The sequence below is a fragment of the Sceloporus occidentalis genome, unplaced genomic scaffold (genome assembly GCF_023333645.1).
Source record: "Sceloporus occidentalis isolate IW3139 unplaced genomic scaffold, rSceOcc1.0.p SCAF_101, whole genome shotgun sequence".
Taxonomy (NCBI): domain Eukaryota; kingdom Metazoa; phylum Chordata; class Lepidosauria; order Squamata; family Phrynosomatidae; genus Sceloporus; species Sceloporus occidentalis.
In genome coordinates, this window is record NW_028317081.1 from 3196241 (window position 1) to 3220105 (window position 23865).

The following is a 23865-nucleotide window of genomic DNA, read 5'->3' on the forward strand; positions in this document are numbered from 1 at the left end:
TTTTATATTTTTTTTTACACATTTTGCTGGTACTGGATGGTTCATCAAGTGACATCACTGCATAATTATTTTTAAATGTTAGCACATTTTTTTTTTTTTTTGAATATTTTGCTAATCACATAGTGATTAGAAAGCTGGGTTCCATTGACTTGCTTGGTTGAATGCAGTACCTGTATTCAACCTGCAGGTGGAGCCAGAGTTCTCTAGAGGGTCAGGAGACCGTCTAGCGAACTCTTTCTTTATTGTTTTTTTTCCCGGGCCGCCGCCATCTTGCTGATGGCGAAGATCACCGGCAGCTGCGGCTGTGACCGCTCTCCGGAGCGGTCACAGCCCACCCAGAGGTAAGTGTTTGGTGTCGCTGGATGCCTCCTGATCGAGGCATTCCAGCGACACCATTTAAGTTTAGGAGGCGATCGTTGATCGCCTCCTAAACGCTTTTAAAACGGGCGTCCGCCGCCATACAATGTATGGCGGCTGTTGACGCCCCGGGGAGGGGCCAGACATGGCCCCCGATGCCGATCTCGGCGTTACTGAATGCCTCGACATCGAGGCATTACAGTAACGCCGTTTAAGCGAAGAAAGTGATCGTTGATCACTTTCTAAGCTTATTTAATTTTTTGACGGTTCAGGACCGTCAAAGGTCATTTAGTGACCTTCTTGTCATGACGGTCCTGAACCGGCAAAGGTCGTGAAGGGGTTAAAGTCAGTTGTGGATAAGTTGTCATGTGTGTTCCGATTCACGTTGACACTTCAGACTCCTGTTTCTTCTGCGTACTCTTTGTAAGAGGAGTCACAGCCACCCCAAAGCCTGTACGAAGGACAAAGAACCATTTAAACAAGTGATATTCACGTAAAATGTTACATCTGAAGAATAGACCCATACCTTTCTGAAAACCTTTATAACTTTACATTGTTTTGTATGTTGCCCAATAAAGTATTGGCTTTGACGTAATAACCCAATATCACCCTTGCAACTATTGGGCTGAGTAAAAGCACATTATGAAGACTCTCAATGCTCGCTTATCACACACATCAGCAGCACTCACTAAATAAGACTGTAAACTAAAAACTAGACTAGATCTCGGCTTTCCTATGTATTGGAGATCTCAGCAAGCACAGACCCTCCCCAATACCCCTTCGGCCAACCTGTGTGACCTTTGGAGGCGTTATTACGTGAAGTGATGTCCTGGTACTCCAAGATTACACTCAGTACAAGGATGAGGAGGTAGGTTATTTGTCCCTTCTAATTATGTATAAGGCCAGGGCAAAACTAAAGACATAGCTTAATTTAAGCATAAATACCCTTTGAGGGCATACATATAATTACAAGTAAAAAAGAAAAAGGTACAAGTGCATGACCTCATATCATGAGAAATAAGAAAATAATGGGGATCAGCTGGTCCCCAATCCTTAAAATCACCCTTATCTGTCTGGCAATTCTGCAGAATCTTTATCAATGCTACATGATGTACCTTTTCATGATTGCCAGCAATAAGATAATGCCACATACCAGCATAATACTTCCTATGATAGACACCATGATGATCTCATAGGTCCTGTTTGTATAATCTGCTAAAGAAAGGGCATAAAAAAGTAGTAATTTTTCTCTTCCCGTACTGCCTCTCAAGAGTAAGATGCAAATATGACCTTTTACAAAGAAAGAGAATATTGAAGCCCCTGCACTCCTGAGTTAAAAAATTACACAGCAAGCCAAGCATAGTCAGAAACCTTTTGGCTCAAAGTCCACTATTTTACATAATTATAAAAAGTTTTATTATGTAAGTGTGTGAATTAGCGTACCTTTTAACTTTTCTCAGAACAGCTGAGCTCACGAACATTACTGAAACATACCCCTCCTTGAGCACAGGTGATTTAATTTAGACGTGTTGTATTTGAGTGCCAAGCTAGTTCCCAGGTGTCTATATAACGTATTATTAAAATTAATCAATCCTTGGTTAAGCCTCTACTACTTCATCTGAAAGGCTGTGCAATGTATCAACCACCCTCTCAGTAAAACTACTGTTGTGTTATGTTTTGGTACTAGTTTTCTAAAATGTTGCCCAAATTGTGATCTTTCTCTCTTAAGCATTTAATATTTCAGCCCACAGAGAGAAAATTGAATAAATTAATAAATTGAATCCCCCCATCACACTATTTGCACCTTTTGAAACAACAAATTAAACCCCTTATAATGGTTAATAATCATATAAGCAACCCTTCTTTCATCACAGTGACAGCGAATGTGTTTTTTTTTATGCATTGGAATTATATTGACCTTCAAGTGTTCTTCGATATAGGCCGTACATATAGACAATAAAGTCACGCAAACGAGAACACCTAAATAATATCACCAATGATTCCAATACTCCAGTAAGTTAACACTTTCAGGCTTGTAATTCAGGTAACTTAAAATATTTTTCTTGAATTTATTGAATGCATTCACAGAAGCCCCAGAGGATGAACACAAAATATGACCTAAACTGTTTCTTTTTACAAATTGTGATACATGATAAATTATATTGTTTTAATTAATTATGCACAATCTAATTATGTCATTAATAAAAAAAATGTAACTGTCTTTATTGTATGGTCTCCATACATCTTTGCTTTTACTCCATTTTTGGTTCGAGCTGCTGTTTACTACTGTATAAAAGCAACGATCGAGAACAGCATCCCGAAGATTAGCTCCTCCTCTTCGTTCTGTTCTTCCTTCCGAATCCGATTGAACATCTAAAAAACTTTATTGTAATTTTACAAACATGCACATTGAGCCGGGAAATCGGAAGGACGACACAACGTGTGGACGTAATCACCGGCTCTGGACTAAGTGAGAAGGGGCGCCAGATTAGTAGTCCACACAGGGCGCCAGAACACTTAAGGCCGGCTCTGGATGCCCCCACACAAATGACACATCATTAGCATCAGTGCAATATGGATCAGAGCGACGAAACTGAACTCACTGTGTTTATTTTTTTTTTCAAATAATTTTCCAGAAATAGGAATAACCGTTTTTTGTTTTATTTTTTCCCCTTGTTGGAAGAGGGAGAAATTGTTTCCCTGCGATCCTCCTGCACTGATCCACAAGGAACTCTTCATAGACTTTCATCGGTGAGCGCAATGTGTGTGATGTGCCAGCAGGGGGAGCGATCATACAGACAGACCCAACAGGTAATACACTGTCCATCTGTGATGTCTTGGAACAGAATAACTGATCACACTATCGGCCATTCCTTATGTAACGGTGTACCGGTGCTAGTGCCAGCAGCCGTTACCATTTGTCAGCAGGAAGCCGGTGATGCTCAGTTTAGTGAATGTACCACGTTGATTCCATGGGCTTTAGGATTCATGTTTCTATAAGCATTAAAAAGGGTGGAAGGCCCCTCGCTGATTTAACCCCTTCAATCCCAGGGGTTTTTGGTACCTCAGCGCAAAATTGCTCCATCTCGGTTCAGCGATTATTCACTTTTCCTGTGAATAGTGTACCCATGTAAACTATATATTGTTTTTTTCAAGGAAAGATAGAGATAGGTAAAGTGACAGAAAATTCCATCCAAATTTATCAATTCAGGTGTCCTGATTTCAGAAATACCCAATCTATATAGAATTTTCATACTTTTCCAGCACATAAAGCCAACATACTATAAGGTGTACGTACCGGTGCGTCCATAGGGGTTTCTTAGTGGGCGTTTTTTGGATGTCCCGGTACGTCTATAGGGGATTGAGGGGGTTAAAGCAGATGTGCGATCAACAAACATGTGGATGACAGAGACCACTATTAAGCTTTACTCATTGTGAAAAATAATCACATGACGCAGAAGCAGGCACTGATAGGCTGTTGCCATTGCAACTTAGTTTTTTTTGGTTAAATCACAAATAAAGGACACAGAAGCTTTTCAGATGAATTAATGATGGATATGCCGAGATTTATTTGCCGACAGTCTACAGCTGTCAGGCTGAGAGCTCCTTTAAATTTTACAGTGGAAGTGCTATTTGCTGGCTTTCTCCGTTTCATGGCTGTCATACCTGAAAGTAGTTTTAGTGCGTCACACACAAGGTACGAGGATGATCAGCATATGCATGTAAATCCAGCACAAGCACCGACTTATAATGCAGATAATTGCCTAAACCAGACAATACAACAGCACATGGGCCCAGAAGTCGTGCCCTATTAGTTTATATTCTCCTTCCAAAACATGGTCACAGAAAACAGGTATTTTGCCCAAAACATCCAACTAGATTTTTTTATTTTTTTTTAAACCCATACACCGTAAATTAGTGCTGGCCCTCAGCAACCTCCTCTCTAAACAGCGTTTAGCATTTGAGAATAAATGAACAATTCATTGAAAATCCTTTATTTGCTGTATGTATACAATGTATAACACAAAGGTTAATTCACTTTCACAGTAATGAATGTACAAAAAAAACAAACCCTAAACAAAGTGCTCACACAAGGAAGTCTACAAGCATTTATAGGCAAAATATACCATTAGAGTTCAACCTACAGTAAATGTGCAGACCCTCGACTGCTGGCGGTCTTCCCAATTACAGACACAAACGTTTAATGGATTATCTTCCCGATGCTTACACAGAATACTATGTTATAGATTCATTAGTATAGCATGTTACGCGGGGGCCAAATTCAACAGCAAGGCTGTGTGCAACGGGGGACAAACACCACGCGCACTACAAATGCAGCTATACGATGAAACGGACAACCGGAATACGGGAAATCTGAAGGCAAATTGAAGGTGTAGCGGCAGTCGCACCGAAACCCCTCCAACTGAGGCTCCCAAATCTTCTAAACTAGGGGATCCGTACACTTCTTAGCTTTAGACAACACTTACGAACACTTGACATGGTAACGAGGATAATAACAGTCAACAGATCTATGGTATCTACAAATAACAAAATGTGTTTAACGCATACGAACCATCTGACTGAGTATGTTGAGCTGCATATTTTGTTTGGCACTCAAAAGTTTGGCTATAGTTTCCCTTTAAAGCAGATTTAACCAACTTGCCGGTGGCTTTATGTTTGCATCAACAGCGGCAATGACCAATCTACACAGGTACACAACCTGATCACGTACCGCTGGGGACACGCGGCGGACTAAAGTCATTTAACAACCGGATTATTCTGGAGGCACAACTATTTACACAATATTTCCAGTTTCCGTAATATGTGTGTGTGTGTTAATGGCGATTACTCTCGAGCACAATGGCTGAACTTGCTGGTTAGACTACTCTTATTGCGAGACTAAATTAATTAAATCGTAAAATCTAAAATACAATCACACATTTCTGTAGGGCCGAGAGACGACCTCTCTCGGAAGCCAAAGTTCATGGGCATGAAAAGCGTGGATGATTGACATATACAGACTTTGTATGCGGGTGTATTTGGAAGTCTTGGTGTTCACGTGGAAAGCTATGGGGGGGGGGGGGACACAAGATTTAAAATGTGGATCTTGCTACAATCCAACACAGATCCGTACCATCTCTGATAAGCCTGGCAGGACGGTTTTCCTTCAAAATTATTTTTTTCTTCTTAATTAGAAATTCACATTGGAGACACCATTTCAAAATATGTAGTTTACTAATGTACTACTGTTAAAATTCTAGTTGTACACAATACATACCCAAATAAGCTTTTGCGTTTATTCCTTACTATATAATCCGGTTATACTGGATCTGCGCCAAATCTTAAACAGAAAGATGCAACTTCAATGTGAATTATTTGAGAAGGTCAGCAGAACTGTTAATAATATTAAAAAATAAGGCAAAGCCTATCAGCAGAGCAGACTCACGTTAGGAATCTCTTTCTGAACACAATACCATTCGGAAATCAAAATTTTTATTGAAGCCAAAACATACTGTTTTTTACTGTACATAAAATAAACTATAATATATATACACAAACTTCCATTTCTTTAAATTACAGGGTTCCGTTTATACTTGGGGTTTTTGGCATTCAGTTTAACAAAGACTTTGCATAAAATTAAGGTTTCCAATGAGTTCAATCTTAATTTTGGTATAATAAAGTCATATTTGCCCCTGTCTTCTAAACAACATACTGGACCTGCCCTGAAATGCCAACAGCGCACCAACGGGGTATTTACTGGGCTTTTTTTTTGCGTTCTGACTCCAAGCAGAATTTCTCATATGCTTCCTCCATTTCTGGGTCCATCTCGTCGTCATCAAAGTCATCAAGGTAGCTAAAAGATTATAAAAGAAAATAATGAAACATAACGGTGGGCACTATAGTGTTTATGCATGTAAGGCTTCAGTGTGTATGTATGTAGGCTGAGTAGTTTCTTTAATAATGGCCAAAATAGACTGTTCTTAAAAGGTTAATGAACCAAGAATACTGCGCCCAGCTCTGTCACAACAAATTATATTGCAACAAAATAATTCAACCAATTTTTCTCACTATTGTTATCCCCCATCCCATATTGTTATTTTTCCTCCCAATACATAATCACTAAGGTCCTAGGCCACAAGTAACTTATGGAATACACGTACCCATCTCCACCACCACTTAGGTCTGTTCCGTTCTCCTCATAGTCGGGGAAAAAGTCTTCTCTGTCCAGCAGTTCCTGATACTTTTCTTGATAGTCTTAAAGCAAAGAAAAAAACTAACTAAAATACATATATAAAACAGACACTTCCCTTTTAACATGTTGTCAACACATGGACGCCACGTGTGATGCGGACAGCTTACCAGGGTCGGCTGCGGTGAAGGGGACTCCTTCTGATGTGTAAAACGTGGGTTCATTCTACAAAAACAAAGCCACATACTGTGAACGATGATATCAACGGATGTAATAACCCTTTACCTGAACTCCCTGATCACTACAAACAAAAAGGGTTTATTACCCAACCAATGTAGAGAATGGCCACTGTTGTGGAAAAATCAACGTGAAACAGTTGGTCCAAATTGAGTGAATTAATTTATTCAAAGGGCTTACAGCGGAGTGATATACAAATAGACATGCACTTAGTGTAACCCGAGAGCGCGCTCCTCATCAAGATAATGAGGAGACTTATTATAGTCTAAATGACGTCAACACCCATCACACATAGTGACGCAAGTCTTCTTTTATCTCATGGACCAGTAGTCTGGGTGTAGTAGGTCTTCTTATCTTGTGTTCTTGTAGTTTGGGCGCAGTTCTCTCTGTACTTTGCAAAAATTATCTTATTGTTCAGCAAATAGTTTTATAGTATGTAAGCGAAATGCTGGAATTGTTTAATTTCTTTAACATTTCTCACCCTTTTGATAATTTCATTATCACACATATATGTTCCTGACTAGCCTTCCTACTTGAAGTGACTCCTTGGACAGCCCATACTTCATAAAGTACACAGTTAAGCTGCATAAGTTATGGGATGCAAGCATCCATTCCTGACTGCCTTATAGTTGTCACTTCATCTAAGTGTTCACACAGGTTTATTAAATTCACACACTGCACACACTCTTATCTATCTAATAGGATAGCAACAGCTCGCCAAAGATGCACCACGGCTCAAGGATCGCTCTGGGTCCTATTGTGAAATCACTCTCAGGACATAATCTTCTTCCTAGAGCGGTGCTCAATTTGCTGTAGTACACCTGTGGGGTCCTTTTTAGAAAAAGGGGTTGTCCACCACCCAATCATCCAGGGAACTGAGGAATGTTCAGGAAGATCAGGCGGTCGAGCTGAGCTGATATTTTGTAGCTGTTATGTCGTCTTTCTTAAAGGGTGGATGAAGCGTCTTTACTGCAACGAGAAATGCAACAGGTTAATAATTTCCAAGCAATAATAAGCACTACAATCAATCCTATCACTACCACTATGGGTTTCAGCAGGCCAGAAAGCATATTATTAAGCCAGACTCCGATAGACCCCATCCAGGAGAAAGGATTCCATCCTTCCTTAGATATATCCCTGGCTTGTTGTTGTAACTCTTTTACTTTATTCAGGTGTGCTTCCACAGGGTCATAAGAATTCTCTATCCATGTACAGCATTCGGTATTATTTAAAACTGCACAAGTCCCACCTTCTATTGCTAATAGGTAATCAAGAGCCATTCTATTTTGTAGGGCAACCTTTCTGATTTGGGCCACTTCTTCATTAAGGATATGAATAGAACTGGTGGTCTCATTTATTATCCCATCCATAATGCTAGCATATTTGTTCAGCTTATTTGCTAGTTCAATTCCCCAACCTGTCCAGGAAGGAAACCACATCCAGGCTTTATCCGACTTAGTAAATAACTCTCGTCTGTACCTGGTTTCTCCAAATCGTGCACCTAAAACATCAGCAGCTGTAATATTAGCACGTGTTCTGATTACTGGTACAACTCTCCCTATGGTAAAATTACCCCATGCACCCATAGGAAGCCATGAGTAGGCCCTGTTACCACACAGATAGTATAAGCCTTGCTTCAGCACTCTAGGAATTATCCTACCATGATTTCCCAGCCATCTGTGGAACCACTGCATATTATCATACAATTTAGTCTCACAATTCCACGTGTCATGTTCTCCTTTGTCGGGACAGGCACACTTCGGGGCACAGCGTGCTTCCATGGCTGCACAATAACACAGGTTATTACAATTTTCACTTTTATCACAAGACTTCTCATCATATTCCATATTGAATATCAGTGTAGCGTTCCTACAATCTGTCTCTCCGACATGTACTTTAGGTAGGCTGATTATGTGATCTTGCAATATGTCTGTGTGATTAACATACATGGGTCCTACACATATGGTGGGTGGAGTGAGTATACCAACAATTTCCAAGAATGTTCCTGAGTCTGAGATGGCATTGTGATTAGTGTGTTTTGTGTCTATTTTGGCTTCGTAACTATAATCTGTGAGGTTAAGATCATTCATTGATATTGGGATACCAATCAAAGGGATTCCTTTGTGATTTGCTGGAACATGTGAACAGATCTAGCAGTTAGTAGTATTCAGCTGTTTGGCTGTTTGTTCGTGCAGAAGCCAGATGGAGTTTTTCTGCCGTACTCCTTGTACCTGTAGATGACATAGTATACAAAAGAGCAAGCAAGACAGCACATGCATTTTGAAAATCTTTCAATCCTCCTTGTCCCGAGTGGCCTCACCCTTTTGGTACAGGCTTGTATCACCGACCTGAACTTTCTTACAGTGGGAGGCGTGGATCCAATTAAGCCTCCCTTCCACCTTGACTGAGGTGGGTGTGGTCAGTATCACCTGGTGTGGGCCGTCAAAGCGGGGTTCCAGATGTTTTCTCACGTATCTCCGTATCACTACCCAGTCTCCAGGTTGTAGGGTGTGAGTTCCGGTCGTTTCTTGTGGATCTGGTAAAGAGGAGAAGACTTTGCCATGCAAATTAGTCAGTTGTTTATGCAGGTGTATAACATAATCTGTTAAAGAAGCGTACTGTCCATGTAGCTCTTGTGGAAAGAAAAGGCCTGTTAGAGGTGGCCTGCCAAACAGAATTTCAAACGGTGAAAGTCTATGTGTTCCCTTTGGAGTGTGCCTTATTGCAAAAAGGGCTAAAGGTAAGGCTTGTACCCAAGTAAGTTTTGTTTGCTCACAGATCTTAGCTATTTTATTTTTCAAGACACCATTTGCTCTTTCAACCTTCCCTGATGCTTGTGGGTGGTACGGAGTATGTAGGTGTTGGTTAATCTGTAACCCTTTCAGCATCTCTGCAAAGACCTGCCCAGTAAAGTGTGTCCCTCTATCTGATTCCACAGTCTCAGGTAGGCCGTATCTACACACAATTTCAGCTATCAATTTCTTAGCTGTCACTGCCGCTGTCGCCTTGGCAACAGGCCAAGCTTCTACCCAAGAGGAAAACATATCCACACATACCAGGACATATTCATAGACACCACACTTAGGTAACTGAATGTAGTCTATCTGCAGTCTCTGAAATGGGTAATCAGGTCTTACAAGGTGTTTCATCTGTACCTTAGTCAGTTTACCCGGATTGTGCTTTGCACAAATCATACATTTTGCACACCAATCTGTTGCGAATTGTGGAAAGCCTGGTGCAACCCAGAACTTATTGACAGTGGTAATCATTCCCCCTTTGGAAATATGAGAGGGGAGATGAGATATATTCGCCAAAACAGGGTACAAAGCTGGAGGTGCACACAATCTACCATCCTCATGTTTCCAAACATCATTCTCTTGCTTACAGCCTAGGTTTCCCCATTTCCTGTGAGTCTGGGTGCTTGCCTGTTGCTGTAAATTCACGAGAGTATCCATTGTCAAATGCTCATCATTGTTAAGTGACTCTCGGAGAAGCATAAGGGCTGCCTTTTTGGCTGCTTCGTCAGCCCTATTATTACCCATAGTGATAGGATCTGTTGCTCGCTGATGCGCCTGACATTTAATAACAGCTATAGATTTAGGTAGTTTCACCTTGTCTAGTAGGTCATGTATGAGGTCTGCGTGTTTTACCACCTTTCCACTGGAGGTTAGAAACCCCCTGTGTTCCCACAAAAAGCCAAAGTCATGCAGGACTCCGTAGGCATAACGGGAGTCTGTGTAGATGTTCACAACCTTACCCTCTGCCAGCTCACAGGCTTTAATCAATGCTAGCAACTCTGCACTTTGGGCAGAATGCACACTAGGATCTAGAGTCTCAGAATACACAACAGAGGTGTCGTCTGCTATTGCAAAGCCAGCAGCAAACCCCCCCTCTGGTCTTTGTTGTCGTGACCCATCCACATAGAGGGTCATTTCAGCATTGGGGATAGGTTCATCCAGCACAGGATTGGGAGGGGTGTAGAAAGCCTCTACTTCATGCTCACAATCATGCTCAATGTCCCCCCCATCCTCACCTGTTTGGAGCGGCAAAAGGGTAGCTGGATTTAACACACTGCACCTGAGTATAGTGATGTTAGATGGTGCCAGCAAAGATATCTCGTATTTAGTCAACCTGGCAGCAGAGAGATGCCTGGTAGTCAGACTTTGAAGGACTGCTTGTACAGCATGTGGAACCAGAAGAAACAGCTGATTTCCAAGAACAATATCAGCTGTCTTTTCCACCAACAAGGCTGCTGCGGCTACCGATTTTACACATGCAGCTCCTGCTGAAATAACAGAATCCAGCTTGGCACTGAAGTACCCCACTGGCTTCTGTCTTCCCCCGTATTTCTGAGTAAGCACTCCTGACGCCTGTCCCTCCTGTTCATGACAGAATAGATAGAACGGCTTGTTATAGTTGGGGAGTGCTAATGAGGGAGCGCTGAGTATAGCACCTTTCAAGCTATCTACAGCCTGTTTTTCCTCCTCAGACAGCTCTATATGTCCTGTTCGAGTGGTCAGAGCGTATAAGGGGGCAGCGAGCTCAGACATGTTTGGTATCCATTGTCTACAATAGCCCACTAGTCCCAGAAAGGCTCTGATCTGTTTGGCATTCTGTGGGTACGGCGCTTTCTGTATTACAGAGACTCTATTTGCAGTGATATGTTTAGAGCCCCGTGAAATACAATGGCCTAGGAAGACAACTTTTTCTTGGCAAAACTGTAATTTACTGGGGGATACCTTACATCCCTCAGTGTACAGATGGGAAAGCAGTGAAGCGGTGGCACTGACACACATTTCCTTTGAAGGGGACGTGACTAGTAAGTCGTCAACATACTGTATGATGGTGACCCCCTGTGGCGGCTGCCACCTATCCAACACATGTTTCATAGCCTGACCAAATTCTGTCGGCGAAGAGACCATCCCCTGTGGCAACCTGGTCCAGGCATACTGCTGACCCTCAAATGAGAATGCAAATAGATACCAGGAATCAGGGTGCACAGGAATGCAAAAGAAAGCATCAACCAAATCTATCACACTAAACCAGGAGGCATCCGGTGGGATTTCTCCCAAGATTGTGTGGGGATTTGGGACAAAAGGGGCATCTTCTTGGATTATTTTGTTTACTGCCCTTAGGTCCTGTACCAGTCTAAACTGACCTGGTCTTCCAGGTTTTGCCACTGGATACAGTGGTGTGTTTACTGGGGATTTTATAGGGACCAATATTCCTTGGCTTACAAAAGATTTTATTTGGCCTCTAATACCATTTATTTGCTTCAGGCTGAGAGGGTACTGGGGAACCCTGGGTAATTTGGCATCAGGTCTGAGCTTGATGACCACTGGGTCTGCTTGTTTTATCAGGCCCACCGGATCACCTTTGTTAGCCCAGACACCTTGGGGAACACTTTTTAGTTCAGGGGGGATTTCCTGATCAAGTTGGTTACGGACTGCCATCAGAGGGATCAAACTTTCCAAAGTGTTATAGTCCTCTGATCCCACCGGTGTAGTCACAATGGGCCCTTCCTCTGTGTACTGTATGTTTGCCCTTAACTTCATCAGTGCATCCCTTCCCAACAAATTGCAGGGAACAGAATCACTGAGGATAAAGGAGAGTAAGGTGTTTACTGGACCTATATTTACAGGGACAATTTCTGTTTCTTTTAATGCAAGGGTCTTACCTCCCAGTCCTACAGCATCAATTGATCCTGTGGTCTTTAAGTAGGGGGCTTCGGATTTTTTAAGAACACTACGGGCTGCTCCAGTGTCCACCAAACACTCCAATGCATGAAAAGGCATTTCAGGGAGGGTCAGGCGGACAAAGGCATCACCCCCCCTACTCTCAGATATGACTGGTAACACTGGAAGCCCTCCCCGTCAATTATCCCCCTGCTCTCTCCTCCTTGATGTCCTGCAATTTCTTGCAAGGTGTCCCACTTTGTCACATTTGAAACATTTTACTCTAGTGGGATCCCATTTCCTTTCCCTTCTAGGTTTTATTTCTTGTGGTTGTCCTGTTGTGTCAATCACCATTACTTTCTGAACTCTCTTCTCCTGCACCTCTTGTATACCTCTCTGGATTGAGCTGGCTAGGCTCATTAATGCTGGGACTGACTTGTCACGCCAGTCGGCATGAGCAGAGACTAGTTTGTCATGGATTTCTCTATTCAGTCCAGACACCAGAGTTGCAGTTAACATCTTTCCCATACCTTGATCCTCCAAACTCCCTCCTGCCTCTTCTACAACTTGCCTAAACCTCTCAAAATAGTCCTCTACTGTTTCTTTCACCTTTTGCTGAATGTTTGTCACCCGGATCCAGGACTGGGGAGGAAAAATCTCTCCAATTTTGTTCTTGATCTGGTTGACATATTCCAATGCCCTTTGGGGACTATTCTCCTGCTCAGATGGGTTTAGGGGTAGGATGAGCTTTGTGCAGATAGCAGCTGTGTCAATTGGACCAGCTGTCGATTTTATTATCTGCAGCAAATCTCTCCATGTGGGGTTGTAACTGACCATGATATTATACAACTCATTTGCAAACCCATAGGGATTGTTTCGTGGCTTAGGGACAGATGAAAGGAATCCCTTCATCTCCCCAGGTGTCCACGGGACGTGCTGGGTGACCCTTCTTTCTACCTGACCATTTGCAGCAGGTATTAATTGCTCCCTGACAGGGTAGACTGAGGCCTGGGGCAGCGTTTGCTGCTTAGTCATCTTACGGACCTCGTCCTGGTTTATCTTGGGAGTAATCAAAAGCTCACCTTCTACACCACAGAAGACCCTTCCTCCCCCAGGGGCAGATAGCTCTTCCCACACAGCGGGCTGTGAGCAGGGAGGTACAAATTCAGGGGTAACTGCATTAAGGCTGGGTTCAACATACGCTGGAGGGGGAGGGTTACTCAAGAGTGTCAGATCTCCAGTGGGATATATCCCAGCTGAACTAGAAGACACTCTAGATCTTGCCCCAGGGTCTGATGGACCAGGACGCACTTTGGGTCTTGCCCCAGGGTCTGATGAGCCAGTAGGCACATTAAATCCTGCCCCGGGGTCTAATGGAATGCTCTGGGTACTTGAATCAGGGACTTCTGGATTCACCGTGGCGGGCTCCAAAAGAGAAATTGCAAGCTGTTCTATGTTAACCATCTCTTCCTCCTCCTTCTCAAGCTGCCCACTATCTCCTGACTGGTTTATACTCTGGGCCTTAGTGCCCACTGTAAAAATGCCTAGGGCCTTTTGCTGTCTCTTATGGGCCTCTACTATCCACCTTGACCAGGCGGCCTTCTCACTTGGCTCTGTAAGTTTAGACTTGTAATTTTTATAAAGGTGAACCCAACAACTTACATCAAAGGTTCCCTCTTTAGGAATACACAAATCCATGCCCCTAGTCAGCTTGTACCATTTAGGTAACTGCTTGCTGACCCACTTGCCATATTTTAACTTCATCTCCTCTTGTGGGGTAGAAGGAGAGATAGGACGTCCTTCCCTTTTATCTGGTGATCGGCCAGACACACGTATGCCGCAACTGTTTCCCATAGCCCGGCTATGATGGACGGGACTCTTACCCACTTCTCTCAGTATACCAGCGGCTATACCTTATGGCTGTGGCTGTCAGGGAAATTCCCACACCACGTATCCCCTCTTCTGATTTCTCCAAATCTTCCAACAAAGCCAAACAACAACCAACAAACTAAGAACTCCTAAAAGTACTTGTCCTCGAATATCATCTAGGCAAAACCACAAAAGTACAGTGTCCTCTAGGCTAGTAGTATTTGTCATAGAGAAATAAACCAGCTGCAGCTTTGGAACACGCCCTTAAGATAAGATGTGGATCCTAAACCAGCGTTGCACAGACCAGTCAACCTACAGGCCAGTAAATTCACCACACCAAATCACCGTTAACCTTCAATCTTTGTCCCTCAGCTGCCCAGGCAGTAGTTAGTGACAGCTTTATCAATTTCAGAAGATAGAAAACATCCGTGTCTGAGGGCGGTAAGGCCCTCTTGCTTAGCACACCAACTACCCCCACTTGCGTTCTCCACTGGGTGGAGGGGCGTCTTGAGGCAGCACAATCACTCAGCCGTAAAGGACCTCTTTCACCCAAGTGTATCTGGACACCGGTATTCCCATTCACTCACACAAGCATATCCAAAAGTGTTAGTAAACAATTTACAACTGTTTCAGGTTCTTGGGAACTGTACTCACGACAATAGAACAGAGGGATTAGGATCAGAGGAGTGAGAGCGAAAATGAGAAGAAAGTGTTCTCACCTATTTATGGCGCCAGTTCGGTCTCCAGTCCTCTGCTCCTGTCCTGATTCCGTTCCAGCCGTTTTCAGTTCCCGGGTTTCGGCACCAAATTTGTTGTGGAAAAATCAACGTGAAACAGTTGGTCCAAATTGAGTGAATTAATTTATTCAAAGGGCTTACAGCGGAGTGATATACAAATAGACATGCACTTAGTGTAACCCGAGAGCGCGCTCCTCATCAAGATAATGAGGAGACTTATTATAGTCTAAATGACGTCAACACCCATCACACATAGTGACGCAAGTCTTCTTTTATCTCATGGACCAGTAGTCTGGGTGTAGTAGGTCTTCTTATCTTGTGTTCTTGTAGTTTGGGCGCAGTTCTCTCTGTACTTTGCAAAAATTATCTTATTGTTCAGCAAATAGTTTTATAGTATGTAAGCGAAATGCTGGAATTGTTTAATTTCTTTAACACCACACACTGGCAAGAGACTGCGGACATACCCAACATACTTTATTTCAAGTAAAGCTAAGTTTTACTGTCAAAAAGCAGATCATATTCAAGGAACAATCCCACCCGGTCCCAAATCCATTAGAAGCGGATCCCCATGATGATCAGCATGGTTATACTGGATGCACAATAGACAGACGTATAAAGCAATACTTGACATAGTTATAATAGTCAGTGGTTGAAGACATATGGTTGGCTATTCAACTCCCTGATTATCATGGATTGTAGAGTCAATGGGGTGTGAAGACTTTGAATGATACATATCAGCTGCAAAAGCAACAAATTACCTTTAAAGTTTATATTTATTTAAACAGACATCAAAAGTACTTCAATTACTGGTTGTAGTATGTTGGCTGTAATGAGCTTCTGCTGTGGCAAACATATCCTAATGCCAAAACAGTACAAGAGAAAAGAAACCAACAAAACTTAACTTTATAATGCCTACGAAAAATACTGTTAGCCCCCCCTAAATATAAAGGAGATCACACAACCAAGGTGCGGCATATCGCTTCACGCAATGATGAGCCTATAGATGAAATGTCATAAGTCACAAAATAGTTAAAAAGCACAAGGTTGTCTGCGATACATAGTTTACCAGTATTGTTGGTCTGAAAACTTTTCCCCCCCTGATATGTGCTTTTGGGCACGTAGGGTTACCCCTTCTGTGCACCCGCGGCACAGGTATATGTTTTATGATAGAAGGGAAGGAGGATTTTCAACAGTTTAACTATTTTGTGACATGACTTATATTTGTGTGCGGTCGTTTATATTGTGGAGGGACTATTGGTATTTTTTTGTATGCATGAAAAGTTAAGTTACCGTATTGGCCCGAATATAGGCCGCACTTTTTTCCCCCCACTTTGTCTTTGTCAGGCAGCGGGGTTAGGATACATATCCCCCGCAGCGGTGCAGGGGACCCGTATCCTACTCTCTGATACGCTCAGACAGCCTCCCCTGCCAGCACTTCCCACGGGGGGAGTCCCGGCAAGGGAGATTTTAAAGCACATCTTTTAAATACTTTAAAATATTCTGAAAAAAAGGAAGCTTAATAAAATTAATTAAAGAACGCTTCCGTCTGTATTTTCACAAGAAATGGGTAAGAGGATATCTTTTTTTTCTTCACATGAGTCATACCATGAAATAATTGGGATCGTTTTCAGGAGTCGCTTCTTTGTAGGTTGAAGCTGCCTGGACCCGTCCCCAGTTACTTGAACGAAGTTCTACCAGTTTCAGTAGCATCTGCTTCACGTCTCTAAGATACATAAACCGGGAAAAAGAATTTATCACCGTTTTCATCGATACTAAAACTGTTGTTCTTTAACAGATGTTTCGTGTGACCCCCCCCAATGCTTGAAATTGATACAAACTGAGATATGCTAATTGCCATTTTCAACCTGCTACAGTCTGCGTCCAGCACTACATTCTTCATCCTCTGCATCACCTCTTCCATGTAGGACACCCCCTTCTCTTTCCACACATCCTCCAATACCGATCCGGTTAACTGGAAGACAAACACATGCAGTTGGAGAGTTCAAAGCATTCCTCGTGGACATTAAGAGAACTTTTTGCCGTGGTCGGTACCACAATACAGTTTTATTTTTCTTCATATGGTAGAAAAAGAAGAGTATATCACATCAGTTATCTACAGAAACTAAGCATACATCACTAGGCATAGACAGCCATTGATAGGAGTGCAGCGTCGAGGTCAGTCATGGTTAAGAAGGAGAAGCGGAGGGGTAAAGGGTCCCTAACAGTACTTTACCAATGGACTGGTTTATGAAGTTCTTTACTTCATTATTGTTTTACCTTCAGAAGCTTTACGGCACAGATGAGGTTATCATCCACAGGGTTGGTGAATAAAGCGTTTAGTAGTTCTTTGAGGCCGCTTTGAAGGATCTCTGCCCGAGTCACTTGTCCCTTTGCTCCCTTTATCTAAACAAACACAGGAGAAGATGGCGGCACATAGTAGGTGATCTAATCCAGGAAATGTGAAATACAGTATATGTGCTTGTCAGGAGTTATTACAACTGCAAAAAGAAAAAAGTTAGGAGAGCAAACTGAGATACCTGCCAAAGGCAGAGAAAACTACACAGAGGCCATCACAATAAGGCTGCTACGCAAGAATAGTCAGCTGTCTGAGCCGTGACGCAGCTAGCAACAGCAAACAAGAGCGTAACTTCCTTTGAACTTATTCACTAACAACTCCAACTCAGCAACAGAGGTACAACGTATTTGCCAAATGAACAAACAAAAACATTGGGCATAAGAGACTTATTTGAAGCTTTATATACTGTACTAATCAAAGGCGACACCCCTATAGTATGGTGCCATTTTAAACAAAATATTGTTTAAAAAACAAACAAAACACACACATTAGTAGACGGGTAAAACAGTATTTTCTTACATTCTCTCTCAACGCCTCCCCACAAACCGCGTCCGTATCCCTGCCTCTTTTCCCACAGCTCTGCTGCTTCTCTTGCATCTTGTTCTTCTGTCTTCTTTCTTCGTCAGCTTATCCGTGAAGCTGCCTCGCCCACACACTTCTGCAAAAGGGCGGAGCCTCCGGGCAAACCTCTCCCTCGATTGGTGGTACAGGGGAGAGGCTGACCCCGTGACACTGCTTTTTTTTGTTCACAGAGAAGCAGGTGAAGACAGAAGAACAAGAAGAGGCAAGAGAAGAAATGGCACTGCGGGAAAGGAGACAGGGACACAGAAGCGGTCGGCATAGAAGGTAGGGAGACGTTGAGAACATCCAAACCCCTGTAATCGGGACAGTACGGTTGGTATTTATTTTCACTGCTCACCAATAACCGTTCTCATTAGAGCTACTTTGACAACACATACAATGGATTCAAATACAGCCGCATTAAAACATTACGTAACAACTAAAGCTGTTTTAAACAACGAAAACTGCGCAGTGTTTTAATCCAAGACTATATATACCAGTATGGTATTTGCAAAAACAATCTAAAGCTGTTTTTCCCCCAAATACTCCAAAAAGAAGCCAATAGTCATGAAGCACTGTGCCGATCGGAGGCTGTAGAAGACTCACCTCCAGGTTGAGATAAAGTTCACCTAGAAACAGTACAAAGGAATGGAAGCTTTTTCTCGTGGCAAGGTCTCCTTTTGCTGCCTGATCTCTCTTTTCAAATTCTGTTTGACACCTGTAAAAGATAGTAACAGGGCCGGTTATTAGGACATGGCAATGAAGGAGTTAATCCCAGTAAGTGGGTTTACTGGATTTATCTAACAAATCCCTCATAAAGGACCTTTAAATAAAATAAAAAAACAGCAGACAAAAATGACACTTAGTATTCCATATCTCCATCCAGTGACTAGAGAAGTTTCCCGTGAAAACGTGCCTTACCGGCAGACAATCAGTTCCCATGAAATCGCCAAGAATAGACGTTTCACCTTTACCAGCTGCAAATAATGGAAATAACGGCAAAACACTTAAAAGGACGCAGTGGAGGAGCACCTGGAACGCTCTTACCTCTTAAGCAACAAGCCTCTGAAGCTGCTGTTCTGTGGGTTTAGCTGGAGGTTAAGAGATAAGTAATTACACAGACGAGCTCCGGTGTACGAGAAATTGGGGACAGATGTTGCCTAAAAATAAAAAAACCACAAATAAATATGTATATATATATACACACACACACATACATTTTATATGTAACTCATACTAATTTCACAGATTCAGAGGCAAAAAGATCGGAAGGTTAATAACACGGCATTGGAATTATTTTAGGAAAACACGAACGTGTAGAAAACGGAGCACGGCCACGAACCTCGTACTTCATTTCTATCTATACTAGTCCCGGCTAAATCAATACATAACACGATACAGACTAATCAAACGTCACAGCCCGAGATCACGTCGTCAGCTCCTGTACAATCCGTCCCAGACTGTATGAAGGAGCCATCTGCTGCGTCAAGAGGTTAACCCACAAGGGCACTGCGTTTAGTACAGAGCCGAGTAGACCGCACTCACGTCCACTCAGCCATCCTGAATGGCTAAAGTCAATTAATGGGTGACCTAAACATATAGGAGCAGCCTACATCAGGACCAACAAAGCAAAGAAACGAAGATAAAAAGCTGAAACCCATGGTTTTAGGCTTTCAGTAATAAAAGACTTTATTTTAATGGCCACGTCTTTCTTTTTTCTCCTGAATACATAGAACTCAAGCGAAAGGATTACCTGCTGATACACGAGCTCGACAAGTTCTTTTAACAGGTCGTCTGTGGTGACCCAGCTGTTTAGTACATCTGCAAACTGGTAAATTTCTGCCTCAAAACTGCCAGGCTGTTCAGTCAAATGATTTAAGATGTCCTGGACGTATTCTGCGAGTGTTGGTTCTGGAAGGACTGGATACCCGCCGTTCTCATCAACATAGTTCTACAACAAAACATGTCCAACTTATAGCAGAACACACAGTCACATTTACACTGTAAGCGGTGATGTATTTACCCTTGGCCTGACCCAGCTGCCCTCCCCTCAACTTTGCAGTGGCTGGCTAGAGGTCTGCCGGCCCCCTGGACTGCCACCCTAGTCCTTAATACGCTACTGGTAAGCACTTTGTGGTCATGGTCAGCCTATCAATCACTGTATCTATTACAAAATGCAAACACTATATATAATCACCTGGTTTTCCACAAGTGGATTCCCCATTCAAGCCCACGCACCTCATTCACACACTCACTCACTCCCCACCCCGATCGTTGCGTCTGTACGTACATTGCCTTCGACAGAGTACCCCGGAGGATAGAACTCCGCCGCCGTCACAGACAGGTTGGAGAGGACAGCTTTCGGCTCTGCCGGCTGAGCTTTGGACACCGCCATGGAGTTTATCTGAGCGGGTTTGTGTGCTGGTGGAGGAGACTTCTTCCGACTCTGCTGAGCTAACGGCAGAAAGGTACAAAAAAATATTAGTAAATAAATAAAAGATTGATATCACATGGCATCACAAATCAAGAAATACAAGTTTAACCTCCAAGTAGACAGATCCCCGGCGGTTGAGAAGGTTCTTGCTAAAGACACGTATGAAGGCTAAAGACGATGGTAAAAATCATAGATTTGTGATAAACGGAGCGCGACGACTATAGACTGCAAATAACAGTTATCTAAAAACCCAGCGACGATTAAAAGGACTTTTACAAAATTGTACATTAAGAACCCGAGCATGATCTTGTCCATAACGCTCAACCAGGAAGCAGGCTCGGCTGATTGGCCGCGGAGATGGGTCACATGACAAGTTACTTATCACCTCCTTTTGCCTTATTCACTATGAGAGCTCGAACCATACATCACTTACTTGCGCTGAATACCCAAGGCGGTCGCAGTAACTCATTCCTTAAAAGGGACTGTCTGGCCACCATACGCACTTCAAGGCATGGCCCCTTTAAATGTGTCTGTCCCGACTAACACGCAGAGGATTGTGCAGAATCCCCCCAAAACGGATCTACCTCTTTCTACATGACCCCCCCATTTTTAATATCTAAGCAAGAGCTTGTGTCACCTTTGTTATTAGATTCATACTTTTCAATACATAGCGCCTGATATTTATTATGCAAAAAAGTTCTGTCCTTTTCCCTTCTTTGACGTACTGGCGCCAACATCAACAGCTAAGCAAGGAACAACTCGTGAAATTAAATATGACGACATGGGGCTTCTGGCAGACACCCCGGGATATCGCTGGATTGTCACGAGACTGACTATTATCATACTGTCTCTAAAGAACACCCCGGCTGTGGTGTATTCTGGCCTAGGGCAGGGGGTGCAGATCATCCCATTCAGACAGCCGCTCAGTGAGCCAGTTAGCAGGGAGATCCCATCAGTCCATTTATATTATACTACGGGACCTAAAGTCCACTATATCACCTAAGACAAAACAAACAGCACAAGCACTGTGCATCAGGAGCTTTATAAAATGATGGGTTTGGCGTGGAGGAACCAAGTGTCCCGCACAGAGCCCTGACCTTAACTCCACTGAACACCTTTGAGATGAACTGGAACTAAGACTGTTCAGGACTTCGCTCCCAACAACAGCACCTGACTTTACAAATGCACGTTTGGTACAAAATCTTGTTGGAAGCCTCTTGTTAGAGGCTGTTATAGTTGCAAAAGAGAGGCAAACTCCACATTAATGGCCATGGTTTTGGAATGGTATGTCCAAGAAGCTCATATACATGCTACGGTCAGGTGTCCGCATACTTTTGGTCCTACAGTGTATGAGGACTGCATCTAGCCAACACAGCCTCCATGGTTTGCTGTCCCCAGGTGACGCACATCTTTAATATAAGGAGCGCTGGGATAAGATATAATACCCTGGCACTAGGTAGTAATGATGGTAGCCGAGGAGAGGACGGCTGGGGGTGCTGCCCAGGGTCAGGCCTAGGAAGTCCCTGAATGAAAGTATGTTGCTGCCCTTTTGATAACCAGGAGTTTCATACTCTTGAAGTCTTCAGCAGGTCTCCTCTTTAAAATCTTGAACTAGGATATTAACTACCCTACTGATCAAGGAATTTTCTCTCTTCTTACCTGTAGGTTACGTCACCACATACAGCCACTTTTAAAGGCATTGAGAAAGTAGAGGACATGCCTGGGTTACAGAAATTCCACCTGCGTGAGAAACACAGATATATTACTCACATCACATAGATTTACCGGCGACTTTAACCCTGGACTCGACAAGCCCCATGGCACCCGCTTCATCCCGCATCCACGGGAAAGCATAGGGGGCCGGATTCACAATGGCAGCGGCATGGCAGGTCTCTACGAGAGGTGTGTGTGTATAGTGTCACAGTGTGTGTTTTTCTATATGTATAGTGTTAGCCTGTGTGTGTATATTATTAGATAGTGTGTGCATTGTATAAACATGTATTGTTGGTGTGTATGGTGTTTTGTTACAGTATGGCATTAGCATTAGTGTGTGTTTCAGCAATAAAGCATGTATTAGTGTATAGCGTGAGCATATGAATGTAGAATGTCAGCATGTGTTACCGTAAGGTGTGTTTTAGGTTATTGCCCCAACATGATTGGGGAAGAAAAAAAGGTTGGTTCCTAAATCTCAACTAAATTTATCAACCCCTGCTTTAACCCCTTAAAGACAGAGCTGTTTAATGTACCCTTCGTGACAATGGCTGTTTTAACACTTTTGCGGTACTTGTTTAGCTGTAGTTTTCTTCTCTCCCATTTAGTGTACCCACACAAGTATATATATATATCTCATTTTTTTATTTTATTTTAAGACAAGGGATTTATTATTTATCCTTTCATTATTTTGATCATCTAATTTACTATAAAAACAAAAAACAATGTGGTGAAAAACTGAAAACAAATGGGACTTTCTGACTTATTTGAAAAATCTTTTATTTCCCTACGAAAGCCAATTTAAAAAAAAAACAAAAAAAAAAAAACTCCTTTTACCTCTTTTTGTGCACAAATTCCAATACCAGCTGTTAATGTTTGTGGTAGTATTTTTTGTGGGTTTTTTTTCCCCTCAGACACTTCAGGTATATTTAATATGCTGCATGCCGACGCCCTGGGGAGCGATCAGAGCCCCTGCTGCAGGGGGAAGAAAGCAATCTGATCGCTTTCTAAACCTGTTTAACCTCATGACATACCAGGCACGTCAATTGTCATCAAGGTGTTTAGGTAAAGAGGGTCTGCTTCTCGCAAGTAAATTTCATTCTATGCCTTCTGTTAACCATATTAATAGCCAATTCATAACCACAATTACATTCTTAAACCACTGCCTTCCTGAGAAGCACAAGCAGCAAATGTCTAGAAAACTACACAGCTCTCACCTGTTTTCAGAGTCTATATGAAATATATTATTGATATTTATATACGGTAATTATCCGGAACTGGCCCAACACACACAATATAATATTCACCTGTGTAAATGGGTTCTCTTACAGGTCAGAGGTAAAGCTTTCGGTAAAACCGAACCAGCGCCTTCTCTGAAATTCTCCGGTTCGCCTGTGGTTTCACTGCCAGTTGGAGTATCATCATCTCTTGGCTCACTTTCAGACGATCTGTTCAGAAAACGTAGGGCCACAGACATGGGATAATAAAACTCCGCCGGGCAGCACGACACTGAGAACCGCTGGACCAGCCAACTGTACCGGAAGCCATGCTTTGCAAAGCGCAAGTCATCCATAACTTGGATCACAGAAGAAGAATACTTTGAGCCGCTCCTTCCTTTACTGGAAGAGATTTTATTTCCGGTTGCATGAATTCGCTCTCCATATCTCAATGGGTAGGGTAACAGATCTTGACTTTGGGATTCAGGGTTTAGTGCTGGGGTTTTGCAGCTTAGTTGGCAC

General features: G+C 42.7%; 1 protein-coding gene across 1 annotated transcript in view; it reads right to left on the minus strand.

Annotated features, from left to right (window-relative positions):
* Nucleotides 1-23865, minus strand: part of LOC149283994 (polyadenylate-binding protein-interacting protein 1-like) — a 43387-nt gene that overhangs the window by 17743 nt on the left and 1779 nt on the right. Inside the window, exons 3-12 of the mRNA XM_089497313.1 lie at nucleotides 20273-20436; nucleotides 19736-19933; nucleotides 19030-19142; nucleotides 18589-18700; nucleotides 17343-17468; nucleotides 16931-17037; nucleotides 16671-16788; nucleotides 6718-6772; nucleotides 6519-6612; nucleotides 6116-6211 (exon numbers count right to left, since the gene is read on the minus strand). Of these exons, the coding sequence (XP_089353439.1) occupies nucleotides 6116-6211; nucleotides 6519-6612; nucleotides 6718-6772; nucleotides 16671-16788; nucleotides 16931-17037; nucleotides 17343-17468; nucleotides 18589-18700; nucleotides 19030-19142; nucleotides 19736-19933; nucleotides 20273-20436 (1183 nt within the window). The remainder of the gene's footprint in view (nucleotides 1-6115; nucleotides 6212-6518; nucleotides 6613-6717; nucleotides 6773-16670; nucleotides 16789-16930; nucleotides 17038-17342; nucleotides 17469-18588; nucleotides 18701-19029; nucleotides 19143-19735; nucleotides 19934-20272; nucleotides 20437-23865) is intronic.